Source organism: Hylobates moloch, unplaced genomic scaffold (genome assembly GCF_009828535.3).
Source record: "Hylobates moloch isolate HMO894 unplaced genomic scaffold, HMol_V3 SCAFFOLD_1, whole genome shotgun sequence".
Lineage (NCBI taxonomy): Eukaryota > Metazoa > Chordata > Mammalia > Primates > Hylobatidae > Hylobates > Hylobates moloch.
In genome coordinates this window covers 152,457,482-152,476,187 of record NW_026652276.1, presented here as the reverse complement: position 1 = coordinate 152,476,187, position 18,706 = coordinate 152,457,482, and the positions used below count along the sequence as shown (strand labels likewise).

Here is an 18,706-nt window from a genome sequence, read left to right as displayed (position 1 = left end):
TGTAGCTAAAGGCCCACTCTCCAGTCCCTTTCCCATTTTCCCCCCTCAAAGGTAGTCACTGTTCTGAAATCAAGCTCTGTCACTTCCATGAATGTGTATGACGATGTCGTATATTACATACATTAATCATCTACAAATAACATATAGTATTTTTTTTGTGTTTGAAAATTTATATAAATGGTATGTTTTATCTGCATTTATGCAACTTGTCTGATTTCCTTTACATTTTTTTGAAATTTGTCAATTTAATAGAAATAGATAAAAATCATTGGTATTCTATTGTGTGATCACACCAGAGTCTGTGAATTCCCTAGTCATGATGTTTGAAAATGTTTTTAATTTTTTACTGTAACAAACAAGGTTGTGGTAGAATCCTGGTATATATCTAGTTGGGGACATAGGTGTTCTCTTGGGGATTAACCTAGAAACAGAATCGCTGGGGTAGTAAGGGATACATATAATTTTCCTAGGTGTTGTTAATTTGTTATATAAAGTGGCTACAACAATTTATATTTCTATATATCATATTTCATATATATTGTACACAAGTTCTAGGTTCTTTACATTCTTGGTGTCATCATGCTTAGTTTTTGCTAGTCTAGTGCATGTGAGATGGTATTTCCTTGTTTTAATTTTTGTTAACCTGATTTTTGATGTGATTTAACATTTTTCGTGTGTTGATTGGCCTTTCAAATTCTTCTTCAGTGAATTGCCTCTTACTATCTTTCACCACTTTTCAGTTTGCTTTTTGTCTTAAGTTCATTTGTAGGCATTTTTATTTTTTATTTATTTTTATTTTTATTTTCGAGATGGAATATCACTCTTGTTGCCCAAGCTGAAGTGCAGTGGCACCATCTCGGCCCACTGCAACCTCCTCCTCCTGGGTTCAAGTGATTCTCCTGCCTCAGCCCCCCGAGTAGCTGGGATTACAGGTGGGTGCCACCACGCCCAGCTAATTTTTTGTATTTTTAGTAGAAATGGAGTTTCACCATGTTAGCCAGGCTGGTCTTGAACTTCTGACCTCAGATGATCCGCCCGCCTTGGCCTTCCAAAGTGCTGGGATTACAGGCATGAGCCACCATGCCTGGCCTGTAGGCATTTTTAAATATACATGTGTGCTGGAAATATATTCTCCTAGTCCTAAGCTTCTCTCATTTGTCTCGTATTTTTCACTGTACAGTACAGAAGTTTAAATTTGTAACAGGTAGGATGGTATGGCAGGTAAAAACACAGATCTACAGCCAGGTAGCCTGGGTTCATATCCCAGCTCTACCCCTTCCTTGCTGTCTAACCTTGGGCAAGTTACTTAACATCTCACTCTGTGCACAGCTTTTCCCATCTGGAAAATGGAAGCAATAGTACCTACCTCTTAGGATTTTTGTGAAGATTAAATTAGTTAATAAATGTAAAACCCTTATAATACTTTCTTAAACAGAGTAAATACCATGTTGGTGTTATATGCGCATTTTTTGAAACTTGTTTCAAAGAAATTTTTCCTTACCCACAAAGTCATTAAAATATTTTCTATACTTTTAAATTGTGCTTAAAATAGAGTTTATGGTTTGAGGTAGGGATTAATAATATCAGTTTTCAAAATGAGAAGGTGGTTGTCACAAGGCTACTTATTAAAGTCCACTCTTTCTCTACTGACTTAGAATTTTGCCTCTCTCAAAGACTATGCTGCTGGCTTATTTAGATCTGTATCAGTTACCTGCTTTAATGACTGAACCATTAAAATGAGGTATTTGTCATATCTCTTATTTTATTTTATTTTATTTTTTTTGAGACAGAGTCTCGCTCTGTCACCCAGGGTGGAGTGCAGTAGCATGATCTTGGCTCACTGCAAACTCTGCCTCCTGAGTTCAAGCTATTTCTGGCTAATTTTTGTATTTCTAGTAGAGCTGGGGTTTCACTATGTTGGCCAGGCTGGTCTCGAACTCCTGACCTCAAGTGATCATCCCGCCTTGGCTTCCCAAAGTGCTAGGATTACAAGCATGAGCCACCGTGCCTGGCCATTATAATAAGTTCTGATACTTGTTAGATGGTTTTTAACTTATTTAGTTTTTAAATTTTATCTATTTAATTTTACTTAAAAAAAAAAAGAAATATATCCAAAATATGTAGAGTCAGGCTCAAGTTTTGCAGACATGGGTGAAAACAACAACAAGGATGGCATTCAGGACAGTTAGATTGAACCACTGACAGGACTGACTTGCTACCAGGAGCATTTCTTCTTCATGGTTCTGGTGACAGTGCAGCTGGGCTAAGAAAAAGTGCAGCAGATACAAGCTTTTCTCCTTAATCTTCTTTATCTCTTTGTTTATTTTAGGTCTTCTTTCATGTTCTTCAAATACATTTCACAATTTTCTTCATGAAGATCTTGGACTACTTTTGTTGGATTTCTTAATATATCTCATATTTTGGGGGTATATTACAAATTATATCCTAAAAAGTACATGAAAAATATTTTTCTGGTGCATCAGCATGTTGTTGATTTTTGTGTATTGATACTGTTTCTAGCAACTTTGCTGGTTCTTACCAATTTTAATTTTTTTTGATTTTTTGGATTTCCTTTGTAAATACTCCTAATAATTTGTGAATAATGAAAGCTGTGTTTCTCTCCTCCCATTGTTCTTTTGTATTTACACTTAGTTGTCTAAAACCCCACCACAATGCTGAATAGATGTGGTGAAAGCCCATACTGTATCTTATTCCTGAATTTTGGAGAAAATGTTTATGATTTATTTTTATCTTTCCATTAGCTAGAGTAATCTTTCCTATCTTTTGTCACTGAGTGTGATTTTTGCTTTGGCTTTTTGATAGGTATTTATCAGTTTAAAAATTTGGAAGGATTTATTATTAACCTTTTTCTTAAATAATTTTGCCAACGGCTGTTATTTTTCTCTCCTTTAATGAAGCTTTATGTATTCTTCCTATTGTAAGTTTCTCTTCTTTCTCCTACCATTGGGTTTGTTTTATGTGACTCTTTTTTAAGTTTGCATTTTAAAAAATATGGGTTTTTAAAATAGTTTTTATTCCCCCTTTATCTTTTTATTTTTCTTTTTAATATTTTTTATTTTTTTCTTTTATTATTATTATTATTTTTGAAATGGAGTCTCACTCTGTTGCCCAGGCTGGAGTGCAGTGGCATGATCTCGGCTCACTGCAACCTCTGCCTCTTGGGTTCAAATGATTCTCCTGCTTCAGCCTCCCAAGTAGCTGGGATTACAGGCGCCCACCATCACACCCGGCTATTCTTTAAAAATATTTTGGTAGAGACAGAGTTTCACCATGTTGGCCAGACTGGTCTTGAACAACTGACCTCAAGTGATCCGCCCGCTTCGGCCTCTCAAAGTGTTGGGATTACAGGCGTGAGCCACCGCGCCCAGCCCCCTTTTATCTTTTTAGTCAGTTTAAAATATTTTGTTTTAGTCTCCTTCAGTTAGTTCTGTCATCTCAAGTTCTTGGGAGCTTTTATCCTTCTTTTGTTATATTTGTCATATCTCTCTCGTGGTACATTTTTTTCTTAGGCGTTTTGTGATTTTTTGATTGGCAGCAGTGTTTTTATTTTTTTCTTTGGGAATCCTGTAAGGACTGGGATTTGGAAGGGTCCCTCCTGGGCAAATTTTGGATATGCGTTTATGAGCTTTTCTTCCCCAAATGCCGTCACCTCTTGTAATCAGCTTTCATTTGAATTGTTTGTCTTGAGGATTCCTGCATGCCTGAAGCAGTGTACTCTTAGACTGCAAGCGTGGGCATGATAGGCTCTTGTTTGATAGGCTCCTGTTTCTCTTTCTTGCAGACTTTTTGAAGAGACTGAAAAGTCTTTGCTGTCTTTCTGGATAGGTTGTTGTGGTTTTTCTCTAACCCCTGACACTAAAAATACAGCTTTTTGGAGATCCCAGTTATGCAAGGGTCTCAGTTCCACTTCCTAGCTCTGCTACGAAACCTAAATCCTTCTCCCAGAACAGTTAGAGACTGTTCTGATCCAGGAACTCCTTCCCCACCTGCTCATGGGACCCCACCGCACCAGCTGTATGCTTACAGTTCTAGCTTTCTGTTCTCCTTTCATTTCTGGCTTGTAGGAATTTCCCATAGTTTTTCTGTGCTCAGTTACATATTTAAATAAAATGTTACAATCTTTTCAGTGTTTTAAAATATTTGTAGCTGAAAGGATTCTATGGTAGCTCAGTTGCCCATGTTCCAAGAACCCTCTGTGGTGGGCTAAATAACCACACACTCCAAAAAGTCGTTCATATCCTAATCCTTGAAACCTGCAAACACATTACTTTACATAACTAAAAGGACTTTGAAGGTGTGATTAAATGAAGAATCTTGAGATGGGGGGGAGATTCTGGATTATCTGGGTGAGCTTTATGGAATCACACAGGTCCTTGGAAGAGGGAGGAAAGAGGGAGGAAAGAGGGTCAGAGTCAAAAAGGGATGTGCATATTTGAGGGGTTTGAACATGGTATGCTGCTGGCTTTGAAGACAGAGGAAGGGGTTATATGCCAAGGAATGCAGAAAACCCCCAGAAACTAGACGAAGCAAGGAAACAGATTCTCCCTCTGGAGCTTTCAGGAGTACAACCTGACCAACACAGCCTCCAGAACTGTAAGGCAATACATTTGTGTTATTTTAAGCCACTACACTTGTGTTAATTTGCAAAAGCAGCGATAAGAAACCCTCTTTGATGGTTTTAGAGGACTGCCTGGTAGTGGTAATTAGGGTAGACTGAAAACTATATTGAAGACACAGCAGAATCAACTTGGTGAGGAATGCCCTTGACAGAGGGTTATGTAGAAGGAAGCAGCCTCTTTTTTTCCCCTATCTGCAGGAAAAGAAAAAAAACCAGAACAGAGGTACTTGTGAATATTCTAGATAACATTCTCAATAATAGCATAAAGCCTAATCTGAGAACTAAACTAGTGTTTTCTCCCCTCTTTTTGGTTGTAGAGATCTTTTCTTTACATTTACAGTAATAGATTCTCATTATTAATGAGCCTATTAGTTGGCAACTGAGTGAGCATTGAAGAGTTTCCTCATTTTGCCGAAACAATGATGCAAATAACGTATTTGCTTTGCTGGGAGGATGCTGATGAGGGTACCAGAACACTTCACCCTAGCTACATGGTAAGGATTCCACTGATGGTAAAATTCCAGGCAGGTTCTATAACAGTGAGAAGTTCCTGATTTGTCAAACTGCAAATAGGTGAATTGTTCTGTATTTCTTTTCTAGGACTGCTGTAGCAAGTTACCACAAACATGGTGACTCAAAACAACAGAAATTTATCCCCTCACAGTCCTGGAGACCAGAAGTCCAAAATCAAGGTGTCCACGGGGTCAGGCTCTCTCGGGGACCTGGGGGAGAATCTGTTCTTGTGTCTTCCGTTTTCTGGTGGCTGCTGGCATTCCTTGTGGCTGCATTAGTCTCTGCCTCTTTTTTTTATGTCACTTTCTACATTGTGTGTGTGTCTCTCTCCAATTTCCCTGTGCCTCTCTCTTAAGGATACCTGTTATGACATTTAGGGCCCACCTCATAATCTAGGATACAACATTTAGGGCCCACCTCATAATCTGGGATAAGTATCTCCTTTAAAGATCCTTAATTTAGTTGCATCTTTTACCATATGAGATAATATTTATCCTTGGCCGGGCGCGGTGGCTCATGCCTGAAATCCCAGCACTTTGGGAGGCCGAGGCAGGTGGATCACCTGAGGTCAGGAGTTCGAGACCAGCCTGGCCAACATGGTGAAACCCCGTCTCTACTAAAAATACAAAAATTAGCTGGACGTGGTGGCGTATGCCTGTAATCCCAGCTACTGGGAAGGCTGAGGTGGGAGAATCACTTGAACACAGGAGGTGGAGGTGGCAGTGAGCCGAAATTGCACCATTGCACTCCAGCCTGGGTGAAAGAGCAAAACTCTCTCTCCAAAAAATAAAATAAAAAATAAATAAATAATAAATACTTATTATTTTACTACTTAAGGTATATTCACAGAGGGGTCAGCTGGCCTATTCTATTTATCTGAATTTTTTTGTGTGTCGTGGGGAGATTATTGTTCTATACTCTGACTCGCCTTATAAAAAATCTCTGGTGTGGCAATTATTTGATTATTTGTCCTATTGTAATTTTTCATTCTCTCCTATACTGACTTCTAGAGCAAGGGTCCGAAAACTACAGCCCACAGCCAGATCCATCTCATTGACTATTTTTGTACAGCCTGCCAGCTTAGAATGGTTTCACATTTTTGAATGTTAAAAAAAAAAGGAATGATATTTTGTGATACATTAAAATTATATGAATTCAAATTTTGGTATGTATAAATAGTTACTGGAACACAGCCCTGCCTGCTCATTTGTTTACATATTGTCTGTCACTGCTTTTGTGTACAGTGGCAGAGTCGAATAGTTGTGGCAGAGACCATGTGATCTGCAAAGCCTGATAATAAATATCTGGCCCTTTGCAGAGAAAGTTTGCCAAGCCCTATTCTAATAGGGATGTCTTGTCTCTGGCTTTTAACACATACTCAGCATCAAGTACTTGTCGATGAATAATTAACTTTTAATTTAATATTTAAGCATGTGTAACTTTTAATATTCTCATATTTAAGAATTTCAGTAGTATAGTAAGGATGTAGTATAATTCCCAAAAGGATTTAAAGAATCTTTTAAAGATCTTAAAGAACTATGGGGTTAGAAGAATTTTATTAGTAATACCAGGTTATTCATGCTTCTTATCTTTTTTGGCTCTAAGACTTAAAAGATACAATGTAGTTCTTCCTGTGAATTTAACTGAATTAGGATATATGCATCACACCTAGGACTTGGATGTTGGCAAATGTGATGGTTAATTTTATATGTGAACTTGGCTAGGCTATGGTGCCCAGTTGTTTGGTCAAGCACTAGTCTAGATGTTGCTGCAAAAGTATTTTGTAGATGTGACTAACATTTACAATCAGTTGACTTTAAATCATATTACCTTCCGTCACGTGAGTGGGCCTTATCCCATCAGTTGAAGACCTTAAGAACAAAGATTAAGGTTTTCTGAGGAAGAAGGAATTCTGCTTGAGTTTCCAGCCTGCTGGCCAGCCCTACAAATTTCTGACTTGCCAGTCACGACAATCATGTGAGCCAATTCTTTAAAATCTCTCTGTCTCTGTTTCACTGTTGGATTTTCATTCAATAGATAGATAGATATAGATATAGATATATTTCCTATTGGTTCTGTTTCTCTGGAAACAGAAATACAGCAAGCTGCTCTGATGTCTTACACATGTGGACCGTCTTCAGTGTTTGGTACCATGATGCAGCAAGGATGCTAAGCATAGCCCTCCTGCCGCGCATCATCCAGCCCTCCTTCTTCCTTCGCACCTCCTTCAGGCTTCTGTCTTTTACAGCTCCTGAAAGGAAATGTGTTAAATTTGAATACCACAGAGTCAGAAATAAGCTCACTTGTGAAGGGGCAGAGGACTTTTTCTCAGTCCAAGACTGAAGTTGTGAGAAGACTGTCAGTGAGTATGATAAAATGAAACAGAGGCAAATGGGCCTGCTGATAAGGAGCAGTTGGGAAAATGAGAAGGACTATACGAATTTCTGAGTAGCAAAATTTGTGAAAATTTTTGCTTCTCCTTGTCCCTCTGAAAAGAAAAGCTTGCTGGGTGTACCAACTGCAGTGGAGCCCACCAAGTCCATATAACTCTCTAATTTGATTATGTTATGCTATAGATGGTTCCTTTTATTCTCAAGTATTGTCTCTTTGGCAAAAAAAAAAAAAACAAAAAAAATTTCTATAAGAGTATAAATAGACACTCATGTAGCAGTTTTGCTTGTGTATCTACATATGTAAGAAGGTTTACTATACCAGTAGATGTAAAATTTGCCTGATAAACTATTACATTACATATGAAAATTTACACATTTGAGCAGAAAAAGATCCATTTGAGTAAGTGGTAATTTATTTTTATATTTCTAAGCAAAGTTTATCAGGCTTTTAAATGGTGCTAGAAAATAGATTTTTTATGTTTTGATTCTTCCTAATTGGGTATTATGGTGTCAGATTGCTCCAGGAAATGGTTGACTCACGATTGGAGTGAAGATACTGTGTCCTTCCTGTTCAACAACCTGTCCCCCATTCCTCCCCTAATACCTATGTGAGCTTCATCTTCTATAAGTGAATTATCATCTTTATGTGGCATACTATTTTTAAGTGGGATTTTAAAGAAGTAATATCATTTTGAATTTTACAGGTCATAGCCAGTAGGCATGTGTTCTTCAGCCAGTGTTGTTTTATAAATATATGAATAAAACAATTGGAATATCAAATAATTTCTTTTTGCTCAGAATACTAGTTCACTTTAAATAGCTAAAGTCTCTTACATTCTTTTTATTCTGCTAAGAGTTTTAATGATCTCTCTATGTATGATTTTTAATAAAATAGATGATGACATTTAAAGCAATTAATTTCAGCAGCAATTCTATGAGCAGGTTTTGAGTATTCCCCAGGGACCTGGTCTTGTGATAGATTCTGGGGCTGTATAGCCAGGTGAAAAGATGTGGGTCCTTACTCTCAAGTTGCTGCCAGTCTTCTGGAGAGACAAGCTTGGAAACACAATTTGTGATGAAGGGAACGAGAGAACCACGTTCCAGGAACAGAGATCAGCCAGAAAACGGAGGGATTTATTTAGTTCGTTGGGACTAGGAGGGCTTCCCAGGGAAAATTACAGTGCATTTAGGCTTTGAAGGAAACATAGGTGATGTCCATTTGAAGAGATCAATATGTTGGACTGAGCTTGGCATCAAGAAGTTTTTGCGTATGTGATTTCTTCAAAATCTTAAGTAGCATGCATTTAGGCTCTTAGTAAACAGGTGACTTCTGAGGCTTTGTGAGAATTTTGGGTATTATTATATTAGTCTTTTTTTTCTTTTGCAAGAATAAAGCACACCTGGGGATTAATGTAATTTGTTAAAACAATACTGCCTATTGAGATCTTGTGTGTATTCTTGTATTAAGTTTTAGTGCTTATTTGTAAGAGACTAAGTAGGCGCCTGAAGGATGTTGTTGATATTTAATTAACTGGCATTTTCCCCATTCTCTCTCCTCTCCCTCGTCCTCTACCCCTGCCCCCTGGGTGTTTTTGCAGTTGGTTAGTCTGCTGCTAATTGGAATTGCTGCGTGGGGCATTGGCTTCGGGCTGATTTCCAGTCTTCGAGTGGTCGGCGTGGTCATTGCGGTGGGCATCTTCTTGTTCCTGATTGCTTTAGTGGGGCTGATTGGAGCCGTAAAACATCATCAGGTGTTGCTATTTTTTGTATCCTTTTTAAAAATCAAGATTTTACCCTTGATGACTACTTTGATGGTTACAACTAATTTAACATTATCACTAGGAAATTTATTGCCAGAAAGCAACTCCAAGCACGCCTTATGCATATTTGTTCAGCAACTATTAGAAACATTTCTTAGGGTAATGTTATTGTATGTTTTCATATTCTCACCCTGTCCTTGTGACATTCTGAGGAATATATTCTGCAAGTTCAGTGTAGTCCTATTTATGTATTGTAAATTCAGAGTTAAATTGATTGGGTGACTTCTAGGCCCTTTTTTACATGTTAATGTTTGGTTGAGAATGTCAGTGTTTTTTTAGACTTAATATTAAAAAAGCTTACATGTATTTATCTATACCTATTTCTGTTTTGTATATGTAAGAATTTTTATTTTATTCTGAATGAAATTCTAATCTATTTTTAGTTATGTAATTATCATGACTAGTATTTTTCTATAAAAATTTGATGCAGCTGTGTATTACCAAAATAATAATATGTGTATCCTTTTTGAACTTTCTCTAAGTGCCGTCTGTTCTGTATCCTGGGTTAATTACTTCTCGTGCATTCTAAAGTTGTCGGTACATCTGTACCTCTGTTTTATGCCATTTTAAGAATATTTAGAAATATCCTTAACTTCTAACTCTCAGTATATGATTATTCTGTTACTTGTATTTATTGTTCAGTTTTCTGTATCTTGCGCTTGTTTAGCCCTGAACCAAGAGCAACAGGTAAGCTAAGACTTTTTTCTTCTACTTTATTATACCACATAGCATGAGTATGAAACAAAGGAGAGAAATGATTAAAATATAAAATAATTTCATCTTGGGCAGAATGCCATCTTCACTCTGGATAGCAAAACTCTGTTGTTCCCTTTGCATTAGTGCAGCAGGTTGGAGCCGGACACCATCAGGTGTTGCCATTTTCGGTATCTTTTAAATCGGATTTTGCTTTCACTGGGTTAAAAAGTGCTATGGCTAAAAGATATTCCCCCAATCTTTTCCCACTATTATGCAATGAAACATTTGCTCCAGAATGTTTGCGGTTCCATTCTAGCAATGACTCTTTTCAAGCTCTAATATATAGGCAAATCCAGGTTTCTGTCATGGAGCAGCAGAACTTCTGCCTTGTTAACACTCTGAGAATTATGCCTTTGAACCAAGTGCTTCTTTTAAATTGCATTTAAATTCTTTTAAATGCATGTAAAAATTAGGAGTTTTTCAGTCTTGGGATAGAAATAGTGCCTTAATTTTTGCTGCAAACTGAGGAATAAGCCTTTGAAAAGTTTTAAGGATTTTTAAAATAAAAATTATTTTAGGTACACTTAGTACTAAAAGTTACAGGCTCCAGCTTTATACATTTTCTGCAGGGATGACACATTTTATATATTAAATACATTTACTAGGGTCAGCTTCTGGAGGTTGGTTGGAACAATACGGCAAGTGCTCGAAATGACATCCAGAGAAATCTAAACTGCTGTGGGTTCCGAAGTTTTAACCCAAATGACACCTGTCTCGCTGTAAGTACATTGTATAATGTATGTTTTTGGAAATGTATTCCAGATAAATAATGATTAACATGGAAGAAATGGACTTTCTGATGCTGAATTGTATTTCAGAATTATTTTATATATATATTTACATTATATTTCCATGTCCTCTGTTATATCATTTGCCTGTTCTCAAATACCCACTCCAGAGTGTGGAGAATTTCAAGGCCCTATTGGACACAGATGCTAATGGTTTATTGTCCCTAATTTCTTCCCATCCTTCTCTTCCTAGAACAAGTTGTGAAAGAAATAACAGTACGTCAGTTCATGTGTTCATATTTTGGGGAAAATCCTGTTATCACTTCTCTGAGCCCTAAGCTGAATATTTCCTCAGTGAGACTTCTTTTGTGAGATTTTCTCCTTGTAGGGGGTCTGTATTATGTTTCTGTTGCTGCATAACACGTTATTACACAGCAATAGAAACACACTGGCTTTACAATTTAGTGGCTTTAAATATCCATTTAGTGGCTTTAAATAGCCATTTATTATCTCACAGTTTCCCTGGGTCAGGCTTGGCTGGGTCCTCTGCTCACCTGGCTGAAATCAAGGCGTCATCTGAGGCTGCAGCCTCATCTGAAGCTTAGGGTCCTCGCCCCACGCTCAGTGGTTGTTGGAAGAATTCAGTCTTTGTGGCTGTGGGACCACCCCTGTTTTTTTGCTGCCTGTGGGCTGGAGGTCTCTCTCTGCAACTAGAAGCTGCTCTCAGGTCCTATGTTACTCTTTCACAATGTGGCAGCATCAAAGTCACCGGGAGAATGTCTCCCTTCTGTTAAGATGGAGTCTTTTGTAATGAATAATGGAGTCTTATCTAATGTAAGGTAGCATGGAAGTGACTGTCCTATCATAGTCACAAGTTCCACGCATACTCAAGAGCAGTGATTGTATAGGGTGTGTACACCGTTGAGGGTGAAGGCGGGAGTCTTGGGGGCCATCTTAGAGATTTGCACACTAAAAAACCAAGGCCTCGAATTGGATATAATACTCTTAGGCACTAATTTTGTGTGTATGCAGTTTTTATGGGCGTTTTGTAAATGTATTTTGAAGTAAAGGTTTTTTTTACTTTAATTGGTGCAGAGCTGTGTTAAAAGTGACCACTCGTGCCCCCCATGTGCTCCAATCATAGGAGAATATGCTGGAGAGGTTTTGAGATTTGTTGGCGGCATTGGCCTGTTCTTCAGTTTTACAGAGGTATGTGCAAATAACAATATTTTTCCTCCTTTGTCACAGAGATTCCTGTTTTGTATGGCAAAGGGCCTTGATTCTTGTAATGTTATCAGTGAGCATTTTCATTGAGAACTAGCACTGTAAAAAGAGGAACCTTGGTTTAGAATCAGAAGATCTTACAAGTCTGTTAATAGCACCAACTTTAGGACCGGGCGAAATGCTTGATCTGTCTCCTCTTATGTAAAATTTAATGAACTAATGAGTGAGATTAGATTGAATTATCTCTCGGGTCTCTTCTATTTCTACAGTTGTATGATGAATTATAATTTTAATTTGGAAAAGGTAGGACATTCACATTGTTTAATATGTACGTTAATGTCTATAATACACAGACATACATATATAGAAAGATACACTTTGAAAAATTGCCTTCCTACACCATTTTTCATTCCCCTGTTCCTAGCCTTCTAAAACCTATGCATAATGTCTATATGTGTATAATGTATTGTGTATAATATGCAATTAATCTATAGTACAATATTTATGTATGTGTATTTATCATATATTTTATTCAAGTTTAGTTTCTTTTTTTCCTCATCGAGAATGAAATATGTACATTTGGCTGTCATTAACAGCATAGGAAAAAAAAGACCAAGATTAGTATTCTTTTTTTTTCTTTTTTTGAGATGGAGTCTTGCTCTGTCGTCCAGGCTGGAGTGCAGTGGCACGATCTTGGCTCACTGCAAGCTCCGCCTCCTGGGTTCACGCTGTTCTCCTGTCTCAGCCTCCTGAGTAGCTGGGACTACAGGCGCCTGCCACCACGCCCGGCTAATTTTTTATATTTTTAGTAGAGATGGGGTTTCACCATGTTAGCCAGGATGGTCTCGATCTCCTGACCTCGTGATCTGCCCACCTCGGCCTCCCAAAGTGCTGGGATTACAGGCATGAGCCACTGTGCCCGGCCTAATATTCATTTTTTATTTTTATTTATTTATTTTATTTATTTATTTTGAGACAGAGTCTTGCCCTGTCGCTTAGGCTGGAGTGTAGTGGTGCAATCTCGGATTACTACAAGCTCCACCTCTTGGGTTCAAGCGATTCTCCCACCTCAGCCTCCCGAGTAGCTGGGATTACAGGCATGCGCCACTACACCCAGCTAATTTTTGTATTTTTAGTAGAGACAGGGTTTCACCATGTCGGCCAGGCTGGTCTGGAATCCCTGGCCTCAAGTGATCTGCCGACCTCAACCTCACAAAGTGCTGGGGTTATAGGTGTGAGCCATTGCACCCGGCCCAGTATTCATTTTTTAAAAATTCCCTCTGACTTCCCTTTTTAGTCTGACCATTTTTTCATTTCACTTTTTCTCAGAAAAGAGCTATCTGACTTGTGAGTTGGTTGTGACATTAATTCTAGAAAAATGATATACAGCTTGACAAAAATTCTGTGCATTTCTTTTTTTGTTTAAAAACCGTAGATTTTTGTTATGAAAACTTAAAAATACAGATAGAGAAAAACTGGAGTAATTTCTCTCCACACATCAGCTAGAGTCAGCAGTTATCAGAATTTTGCCATGTGGCTTCTTTTTTATCTCTGGAATTTATTTTGAGAATTTAGTTCTTTTGAGCAGCCCAGTTTTCTTGTCATCAGATCACACTGCCTTCAGTTATGCTATTTTTTAAGTGGGAGTTCTTTAAAAATAGAACTCATGAGTCTTAGATTTCTAAAGTATTCTTTCATGGAATCCTGCTTTATATCTTACATACTATCTCCTTTGGAAATCTGGCTAGAGATTTTTATAACTTATGCAACCTGGTTTTTTGGGTAGTGATAGTGGTAGGCTCTCTCGCTTTTTAAGTTTATATTTTGCTCAATATTTTACAGAATCACAGATTCTCAGAATTTGAAGGGATGCAGTTACTTAGCTGACAACTTCTTCTCATAGGTGAAATAGAAAGATTTGATTTGAACTATTTATTATACCTTTAAACAAACCTAAACCATGAGAGAATCATTGATTTAGAATCTGAAAAAAGCTATGATGATTAATATATGTTCTTTGTAGTAACTTCAGAAAATACAAAAAATTATGAAGATGAAAAATTAGACGTAGCTGCTAAAATTACCTACTCAGAAACAATCACTTATATTTTGGCATATTTCCTTCTGCCTGTTCTATATTTAATAAAATGAGTACCAGCTTATTGCATATTCTACATATACTTTATTTTTCTACATACATTGTCATGTTATGAGCAATATATTTTGGTGACCTACTGCACACTGAGCATAGGTTCTAGAGACCGCAGAGTTGATGATGATGTCTAATCAAAGTTACCTTTGAAAAGTGCCCTCTTAATCATGAACACTTTTGTAAGCTTGAAGTTCAATCATTATCCAGTTTTGATCTTTTTGCATTTTGGATGTGGCCTTCCTTTCCATCCCTCTCTGAACAGTGGGGCAAGGAAGGGGAGAGATTTTCCCCTTTTGTCACGTACAGCCGAGTTGGAGGAATACAATTCTGGTAAAATGTGGCTCCAGATTATGAGTGTTTAGTTTGTTTGATTGCTTTCTTCCCATAAGGACTGTGATTTATACTCTCAGCATATATCCAGGGGTGATAGTCAAAATATTAATATCCTCAAAAATTCTGACCAGAAGCTCCCTGTGCTAAAAATTTCCAAGGTGGGGAGCTTTGGCAAATGATATTTGGGCAGGTTGAGGTGGGGGCGGGGGATCTCAAAGAAATAGTTGTTTTACTACGGATATGTAAGTATTTCTGTGTTGTAACAGCTAGTGTGGCTGAGAACAGCCAGTGACATGTCAGATTACGGAATAAAACCACAAAAGTGGGGTAGTTTATGGACTCCAGGTTTGAACATGGGCTCTACCACTAAGGACCTGTGTGATTATTCTATTTAACCTCTCGTTGCCTCAGTTTCCTCACTGGTAAAATGACAATATTGATAGTATCTATTTTGTGAAAGCTGTTGGGAGGATTATATGAATTTGTAGTTTGTAGAATGGTACCTTTCATAAAGAACTCTTTGTTATGTTTGTTAAATACATTTCTTTTCCCCCATTAGATGGATTCCAAAACAGATGACTTTCCACGTCTTCAAATCAGGCTTACCTTTCCTTGATTCAACCTGTAGACCTCAGTCCACCAGCCCACACGTTGTAGCTATAAACACTGCCAGTTATGAATCTTACAGTAATTTGTGGATTCTTATTGTGGTCAATGGAGAGAATCTGGGACTTAAACCTAATTCTCTAGAAGTAGTTTAAAAGGGCTAATGGTGGCTACAAAGTCACATAAACAAAATTTAGGTTAAAAGTTGGCACACGTGTAAAGTGGGAGATATAGTTTAAACTCATTCTATTAAAATTTTGTATCTTTTTTAGTCTAAAAAGTTAGAATTTTCATTTATTTAAAATAAACCAACTTTGAAATAGAAACAGAGCACACATTTCTTAATTTAAAAAACTATACTGGCTAACAATTTAGTGAACTTGGTGTGGGAAATGGCACAGTAACAGCTTAATCTCTTCTACCAAGAGAGGTAGGAATTATAACATTTTAAATTTCTGTGTTGGAAAATTTATTTATTTTAAGATTTTTGCTGTTGCTTAAATTTTACTGAACCTAGTTTATTCCTGAATTATCAAAATATGTGCTATTTTAGCTGTTTAGACTACTTTGACTTTGTATTAGTTTTCCATATTTCTGCTGTAACAAATTACCACACACATAGTTGCTTAAAACAACACAGACTTATTGTCTCACAGTTTTGGAGATCAAAAGTTTAAAATAAAGGTACCTTCTGGAGGGCAGGCTCACCAGCCCCCTCTTTACATCTTCAAAGCCAGGAAAGTTGCAGCTTCTCTTTCTATTTCTCTTTACTTCTGCCATCACAGTGTCTTCTCTCCATGTTTCTGACTCTGTCCTTCCTGCCTCCGTCATATATGTCCCCCTGTGATTATATCATTGAGCCCACCTGGGTAATAATCTCTTTATCTTGAGACCCTTAACCACACCCGCAAAGTCCCTGTTACTGTGTAAGGTAACATGTTTGCAGGTCGTAGGGGTTAGGACGTGGACATCCTTCAGGGCCAGTCATTCAGTTTACCACAGTGTGCGTTTTAATTTTTTCTCAGCGCTCGTCATTTGGTTTACTTCATTTCAAAAAGAAAAAAAATCTCTCCCCGTTGAACAAAAGATGCAAAGCGATTCAGAGGTTCCAAAGTTATTTTATTGATAAACTGAATAAATATACATAAATGTTACTTTCTTTTTCTTTATTTTATTTTTTTTTCCGCGTTCCAGATCCTGGGTGTTTGGCTGACCTACAGATACAGGAACCAGAAAGATCCCCGCGCGAATCCTAGTGCGTTCCTTTGATGAGAAAACAAGGAAGATTTCCTTTCGTATTGTGATCTTGTTCACTTTCTGTAATTTTCTGTTAAGCTTGATTTGCCAGTTTAAGGAAGGAAACACTATCTGGAAAATTACCTTATTGATAGTGGAATTATATATTTTTACTCTGTGTTTCTCTAAATTTTTTTCTTTTTCCGTCGCTGAAAAATATTTGAAACTTGTGGTCTCTGAAGCTCAGTGGCACCTAGAATTTACCGTATTCAGTGTCGGGCACTGTCCACTGTGGCCTTTCTTAGCATTTTTACCTACAGAAAAACTTTGTATGGCACCACTGTGTTGGTCATATGGTGAATCTAAATGTACATCTCACTGGTATAATTATATGTAGCACTGTGCTGTGTAGATAGTTCCTACTGGAAAAAGAGTTGAAGTTTATTAAAATCAGAAAGTATAAGATTCTATTATGTTAAGGGAAATCCAAATTCCCAATTTTTTTTTGTCTTTTTAGGAAAGATGTGTTGTGGTAAAATATGTTAGTATAAAAATGATAATTTACTTGTAGTCTTTTACAATTACACCAATGTCTTCTAGAAATAGTTATGTCTTAGGAAATTGTGGTTGAGTTTTTGACTTTTACAGGTAAGTGCGAAGGAGAAGTGGTTTCATGAAATGTTCTAATGTAGAGTAACATTTACCTTCAGCCTCCATCAGAATGGAACGAGTTTTGAGTAATCAGGAAGTATATCTGTATAATCTTGATATTGTTTTATAATAATTTGAAGTCTAAAAGACTGCATTTTTGAACAAGTTACTATTAATGTGTTGGCCCACGTAGCAAAAAGATATTTGATTATCTTAAAAATTGTTAAATACCGTTTTCATGAAATTTCTCAGTATTGTAACAGCAACTTATCAAACCTAAGCATATTTGAATGTGATCTCCCATAATTTGAAATTGAAATCGTATTGTGTGGCTTCATATATTCTGTTAAAAAATTAAAGGACAAAAACCTTTCTTTGTGTATGCATGTTTGAATTAAAAGAAAGTAATGGAAGAATTGGTGGATGAATTAAGTGAGGTGGAATTCTTTTCTTTCTGCTTTAGGTTCTCTCTGTTGGACTTAGAGCTGGGTATTGCTATTTTAGTGTATAATCAAGCTGTGGAAATAAATTTCCAGCATTAATGTCTATTGGTAGTCATCCTCAAATCCTTTCTTGAAATGTTTCAGTGGCTAATATTATCTCCATGGTGAGAAAAAGTTTTTCTAAAAAGAGAAGCCATTAATATTTATTTGGGAAAAATATGTAAGTTATTTCCCATTACAAAAAATTATTAATTTCTTGTTTTACATTCTAGGTAGCATGTGGTATTTTATTGTCTTACTAGGTTTTTAGACCGAGAGAGGGTAAGTGGTTGATCTGTAGAGTTTTGGAGCATTTTGTAGGTTTGTCACTTCCATGACTTTGCAACACTAGCTAATCTTCCAAGGAAACAGAATTGTGCCATTTTCACAATGTTATATGAGCTCTGGGGTAGCCCTAACAGTGTCCCCACTTATACCATAAGATAAGATAAGATTATAAGTGACACATGAAGGGAGATTTTATTATTATTTTTTATTATTATACTTTAAGTTCTGGGATACATATGCAGAATGTGCGGGTTGTTACACAGGTATACATGTGCTATGGGGGTTTGCTGCACCTATTAACCTGCCATTGGGGTGGGAGATTTTAAAATTCTGTCTTCCTTTAAGGCATTTGGCATTTTCCATGTTTGTTTTGTTACATTTTGAAATTCTTATAAGGCTCTGGACTCTCCTAATGTAATACTTTCCTTGGTACAAATGATTATATGTGGAAAGGCTATTCCATAGAGAATCAGCCCTTACCTTGGTTTGTGTGCTCTAATTGCAGTGCCCTTATTTGGGTCAACACAGTATGCTTCATGCTGAAGTTGAATGATGCATCCTGGAAATTCTAACAAAGGAAGGTTTCTTCTTCTGTTCAAATATAGATTGACTGATGTCAGCCTTCCTCAAGTGTGTTACTTAAAAAGCAAAGTGCAAAGAGAACAGCTGCAGGGTGAGAAGTCTAAACACATTTTTGAAAGTAGCCCGGTGCTGACAAAATGCATTTAATCATGCCCAAGGCTTCATGAAATTGAGTTCATTAAATAGGATTTTAAATCATTATGGCTAAGAAAAACATGTATATCTAAATATTAAATAAAATGTAAAGATATCTAAGATGTTAAGATTTTAGTAAAATAAGTTAATGAAAAAGACAGTCAGGGT

The 18,706-nt window shown here is 37.0% G+C and overlaps 1 protein-coding gene across 1 annotated transcript in view; it reads left to right on the top strand.

The window, feature by feature from the left end:
- Window positions 1-17,423, top strand: part of TSPAN13 (tetraspanin 13) — a 31,300-nt gene extending 13,877 nt beyond the window's left edge. The window contains exons 2-6 of the mRNA XM_032760031.2: window positions 9,144-9,311; window positions 9,972-10,052; window positions 10,727-10,840; window positions 11,945-12,058; window positions 16,359-17,423. Coding sequence (XP_032615922.1) covers window positions 9,144-9,311; window positions 9,972-10,052; window positions 10,727-10,840; window positions 11,945-12,058; window positions 16,359-16,433 — 552 coding nt within the window. The 3' untranslated portion in view covers window positions 16,434-17,423. The remainder of the gene's footprint in view (window positions 1-9,143; window positions 9,312-9,971; window positions 10,053-10,726; window positions 10,841-11,944; window positions 12,059-16,358) is intronic.
- Window positions 17,424-18,706: the final 1,283 nt, after the last annotated feature.